The sequence below is a fragment of the Ruditapes philippinarum genome, unplaced genomic scaffold (genome assembly GCF_026571515.1).
Source record: "Ruditapes philippinarum isolate M1 unplaced genomic scaffold, ASM2657151v2 ctg819_1_1_1_1, whole genome shotgun sequence".
Taxonomy (NCBI): domain Eukaryota; kingdom Metazoa; phylum Mollusca; class Bivalvia; order Venerida; family Veneridae; genus Ruditapes; species Ruditapes philippinarum.
Genome location: NW_026851906.1, coordinates 255,955 through 261,954, shown reverse-complemented (window position 1 = coordinate 261,954; position 6,000 = coordinate 255,955). Strand labels below are relative to the sequence as shown.

Below are 6,000 nucleotides of genomic sequence, written 5' to 3'. Positions count from 1 at the left end.
AAAAACCCTGAAGGCCCCTTCAGATGAAACTGTTTCTGTTGAAGAAGAGAGTGTTCTTCCTTCAGATGATACCGTTTCGATAGAAGAAGACGGTGTTCCTCCTTCAGATGATACTGTCTCTGTTGATGAAGACAGTGTTCCACCTTCAGATGATACTGTTTCTGTAGTGTAGGATAGTGGTGTCCTATTATCTGGTTCCTTTTGTGTGGTAGCAAATAATCCAGTGTATTGGGATATTGTTCTCTCCGTTGTTTTCGGCATTCTTTCTGTGGACGAAGGTGTCGTTTCGGAAAATTCATTTCCTTCGGTAATTCTAGTTTCAAATACTCTCGTTGTTGAATATTGATCACGTGATGAAACCGAGTCACGTGATGTGTCTACAAGTGTTGTGTACATTATGTCCAGACTTATAGAAATATCATTTGCGCTTACACGTACAATACCATTTGTTAAAGTACATTCAGTATCATATCTGCCATCATCAGAGGAAGCTAAGTTTTTAATAATGATTGTGTGCGGATTTTCTGAAATAACATATTTAGTCGAGTTTTTTAGGTGTCTGAAAGGGCTGACACGTCTCCATGTATACCATTCAAGATCCGCCGAATGATTGAAATATATTTTAGCTGAAACTGTTTCTCCCGTTTGAATGTATTCCAAAGAAAGTTTACCACAATCTGAAAGAAGAAAAAGAAATATTGTTAAAAATGGAATTTTTATTTTACACGTATGTTCACAAAATGGCACTGGTAATTGGTTAACAAAGTGGGACACGTAAACCATATAATTTTCTGTTGTTTTGTTCTGATAAGGATATTTGTTCTTTCTGTGAAAAATTATAAGGCAGTATTTTGTGAAATTAAAACTTATTCAACTTATTGATTATTTAAAGTTTTATATCATATGATAACAAATATGAGATAAATAAACTTTGTTTTGATGTGTTTAGATGTTAACTTCGGGAGATATTATTGTATAGCGAAGATCTTCCGTCTGTCCTTCCGTCTGACTGTTCGATTGGTTTCCGCAGGATATCAGTGATTTTCCGTATATTTGGCATGTAAGTACTATGTGGAATAACAAAAATACCCTCCTGACCTTTCTCTATTTATACTTATTTTTGTTACGAATTTTCATACATTCTTCGTCGAGATATTCTCCCCGTCGTGGGTTCTAGTTTGTCCAAAACATGCTATAGGTATAAGGACAGTGTCGCTAAACGAACTCAAAATATAGATTTTTCACAAAATCTTACCATCCAACAAATACATCTATTTTCGTTTTTACATTCGAAATTAACATTTAATTTCGTATTTTCAGGAGGAAAACTTTCACGCCCGAATTACCCAAATTTTATATACAGTTAGTGTAGGCAATCGGAATCACCTTATAAAAAAACGTTATTTTATTGCAATATTTTTGGAGTGCTTTTAGTTATAACACTCAAATGACATAGTCTAATAGTAAGAGGTGTCATTTCTTTTCTAAACATCGCAGAATTGTCACACTGCTTACAAAAGTTTTCTTGAAATATTGACATCAAATACTGATGAATAAAAAATAGAAATCAACATGAAAAAAATTAAATTGATTATTTCAAAACATTAGACAAACATTAAACAATAGCTACAGAAAAGGTCTTTTGCAAATATAAAAGCCTTTATTTAAAACAATGGTTATCAAAACAACTTGTCATTCAAGTAGTTCTGGATCACTCAAAACATATATTTCCTTACACACAAGTGCTGATTTTTAAAACTAATATCAACTGATTCTTTTGTCAATGGAACGTGACATTAGGAACGTTTCATTTTGATTTTATTTATGAATAGGAAAGAAATTAAATTATGTGATTCGGGTTTCCTTAGATTCGGATTGCCTACACCTACTGTACATATTCGTGATTTCCATGAAGAAAAAAACGGTAAATATGCTTTGAAAATGTCGTTTCAGTTAAAACAATGATGGTGATTATGTCATCATATGGACCAGCTAACAGTGACGTCTAAACCAATCGACAAAGACATGTTAAAGCTACATTATACTTATGGATGTAAGATCGAAATATATTTCCGAGACTGAACACTAGATTGCTCAATATTTTCATTAACTAGTTTCAGTTTTCAGTTTCAGTTTATTTCAAGTAATATAGGCCTCATGCCTAAAATACAAAGTACAACAATACATCAAACAGTAGAGTGATAAATTGCAAATACATTTGTTACTAGATGTAATGAATTGAATTTGTAAATACTGTAATTATACAGTATTTAGCTCTTCCTTTCTTACATTCATTGCATAATATATATATTTAGCAATAGATATTACTTCATTTATTATTGTTGATGACATGAGAGAATAAAATAAATGGTGGGAATGATGATGTAACCATGTATCTTTAAAATAGACAGCTCTGATATTGTTATATAGTGAACATTCAAAGAAAAAATGATATTCATCCTCAATAATATAAATATTTGTCTTTAGGCAATGAAAGCAATATCTTAAATCCCTATCTATTCCAATATGTCTACCTTTCTCTATCATAAGATTATGACATGAACAGCGAAAATTAGAAAAAGCTCTTCTATACTTATATGCTAAATCTAAACTTAAATATCGTTCAACAACATTAAGTAAAGTCTTAAAGTACTTGTAATGTAATGCTTTAGGAGAAGAATCAACAGCATTATGCCAGTTCTGTGAATAACAATCAAATAAGCGTTCCTTTAACATATTAAGTCATCACCGACATCATGAGAGATCCATACGTATCCAAAACCAAATTGAAAAAGCATATCTTTAATGTTGCCAGCCCATGTTTTCCGTCCAGATTCGTGTAGTCGTTTTAACATCAAATAACAATGTTTTGGGTACCTTTGATCTCCCATACGTGTCAGTTTTAACCAGTATTTAACACAATTTGTCAAATAGATAGTACAGAGAGGTAATCTTCCACATTCACCAAGAGCAAAATAGCTTGTTGTATTTTGTGACAAGTTACAATATTGTTTACAGAATTTAACTTGTACAGATTCAATCTTATCAACATAATTATAACCCCAGATTTCTGACGCATAACACAATATAGGTTTTACCATTGAATCAAAAATTTTGAACATATCAATAGGATCAATGTGACCAAATTGTCTTTGAAAATTGAATATACAAGCAGAAGCTATAAGTCATTGTAGTGCAAGCATCTCTTGTGTTTTAGACCATACTAACTTTGGCGTGAAAAATACACCTAAATATTTGTAAAATGGAACAACTTCAATAGGTTCATTATTAAACAAACCTTTTTCAGTTTGTTTCAAAACATCGCCATTTCTAAAAACAATGATTTCCGTTTTACTTAAGTTTATCTTCATCTTAACAGATTTACAATAATCTTCAATATAATTTATTTGCTGCTGTAGATTTACAACGGTGTCAGAAAAGCTAGACACATCATCAGCAAACATAAGAGCAATTAACTCTTCAATGTCATTGGATACAAAAATACCTCTATTACATTTTTCATGCAGAAAAGTAACTAGATCATTTATGAAAAGTGAAAAAATTATCGGACTTCCAACACAGCCCTGCCTTGTTCCAGTATTATGAGAAGAAGCTTGTTAGTTTGTCATCAACTTTAACACATGATTTAAGTTTTGCATACATAGATTTTATTATCATTAAAAATTTTCCATTGATCTTATTTCTAGAAAAAGCGTCCCATACTTTTTGATGCTGAATACTGTCAAAAGCTTTTGCAAAATCTATGTATATACAATAAAATCTACCCCGTTTCTTCGATAGGTACTTCTGGATCAAAGACATTAGAGTAAAAATATTATCAATTGTTGAATAGCCTTTCCTAAATCCAGCCTGAGACTCATCAATTACATTATAGTTATCACACCATTTAGTAAGACGAATAGTTAATATATTAACAAATATTTTACATAGGGAATCTATTAAAGAAATACCTCGATAATTATTTGGATCTGATTTAGAACCCTTCTTATGTATTGGAGTGATAATACTTTGACTCCATTCTTCTGGGAAGTTTCCGTTTTCAAAAATTTCATTAAAAAGAGCATTCAAAAATGGTAAAATTATATGAATAGAATGTTTGTACATTTCTAAGCAGACACCATCATGTCCAGGTGACCGGTTAGCACGTAAATGGTCTATACTTTGCATTATTTCTAGATCGGATATAGGAACGTTAATTTCGTCACAATTTAAGTAATCACGATTCACATTGACCACGGGCTGCTCATCGATAGAAATAATTTCCCCAGTTACAGGATTCAAGAGTAATTTAAAATAATCATACCATTCATTGCATGTTATTAAAGAATCTACATTTTCTTTACTATTACCTTTTTTAAGAATATTCCAGAATTGTTTTGCATTTTTCCTGGAATCAACCAACAGCTTCCGTTTAGCTTTGCAGTGGAAATACTGTTTATTTTTACATAGTGCTTTAAATTTGTTTTTGGACGTTTTATATTTTAGTAAATCATCTCTTTCATTTGAAACTCGGAACTGTCTAAGAAAACGGGTTTTATCTCTTTTTAGAATTTGACATTGGTTATCCCACCATAATGGTTGAGATGATACGGTTTTGTGATGTTTACATTTCATATCATCTGCAGAAACTTTTAAGATATCTAAAAAGTCTGGAAGAAACGAGGACAAAGTTCTATTCTGTGAATTAATACGTATTTCATCAAATTGTTGAAACTTGTAACTAGTTTACGCTCGTGAGTATATAAAGCAATTTTCACTGTTTTTGTCTGTTTATGCTGTCCTTTTTGTCGTCATCAAACCATGAAATAATTGCTCGAATTTTACACCATTTTAAACACAATGCTTAAAGAAATATTTTTGCGCTTCCCGTCATTATGCACATTGTACTTACTCGCGAGTGCATTTCTGACGAAATTTTAAAAGTTTTTTATCATCAGATGTTACCGACTTACAAAGAAAGACGACTTACGAATACGAATTTTATTAAGCATAAAACAAAGTACATTGCTTACAGCTAAATAACAATGATATACATATACAGTGAGAAGAAAAGCATTTAACAATACACAGTTTCTGAAATATTCAAGTTAATATTGGAACAAATAAGACTTGTACTTCAACAATATAGTTTTACAGAAAAAGGAAGACGACTTACTATAGTGCAACGAAACGGTGTTAACAATCAAAAACAGTAACACATATCCGAGAAAATACACCCTGTCCATATTAAATTCTCTAACAATATAATCATTTTAATCATATCTTCTTTTAAACGTACTTTCTTTAAGTATATGGTAACAAATAAAAAAAACGTCCGGCTTCCTTATATAGTGAATGGACATGTTTTTAGTAGACACTATGAGCAAGCAAAACCAAATACTAAGAATACTTTGAAAAAATATGACAGTTCAGTCAAGTCGGTAATAAAGGCCACTTCATTATAAAACAAATATACAAAAACGTATCTGGAAATATTTTTCAAAATTTGTACCATTTTATGTGGTCCACCAATTTGAAAGTAACATATTTGTGCAAAGGCATTTTGTCATTTCCAGCTTTTATCCTTTGATATCAGTTATAACTGTAACATAGAAATAAACTTGAAAATATAAAAGTCAGTTGCATTTAATTGTTATTTTAGTCCACTGTGTCGTACCGGTAACTTAACGAAAAAAGCATACTGAGCATGGTATCGTTGTTGTTATTGTTGTTACATATTTCTGCTTATAGAATAGATGATAATAAATAAATAAATAAATAAACAAATATATGAATAATGTATCTACAAAATGTAGATGTAACAACACATGATACTGTGCTATACAATCATTTATTTACAAATTACAAATGTGTATGTATGAAGCTGACAGGTTCAATTGAATTTCTGAGAAAAACTATTAAATAGTCAATCATTGATCATGTTTTCCTTTTTTTTACATATGTAAATTCTCGGAACACTTTCCCTGTTCTTTTTGTTGT

General features: G+C 30.8%; 1 protein-coding gene across 1 annotated transcript; it reads right to left on the bottom strand.

The window, feature by feature from the left end:
- Positions 1–6: 6 nt before the first annotated feature.
- Positions 7–5,739, bottom strand: LOC132742369 (uncharacterized; the record flags this gene model as incomplete). Its single annotated transcript, XM_060730748.1, has 2 exons — positions 5,177–5,739; positions 7–677 (listed from the first exon to the last, which is right to left on the bottom strand). Coding segments are annotated over exons 1-2 (741 nt in total), but the record flags the coding sequence as incomplete, so codon positions are not given.
- Between the last annotated feature and the right edge of the window lie 261 nt (positions 5,740–6,000).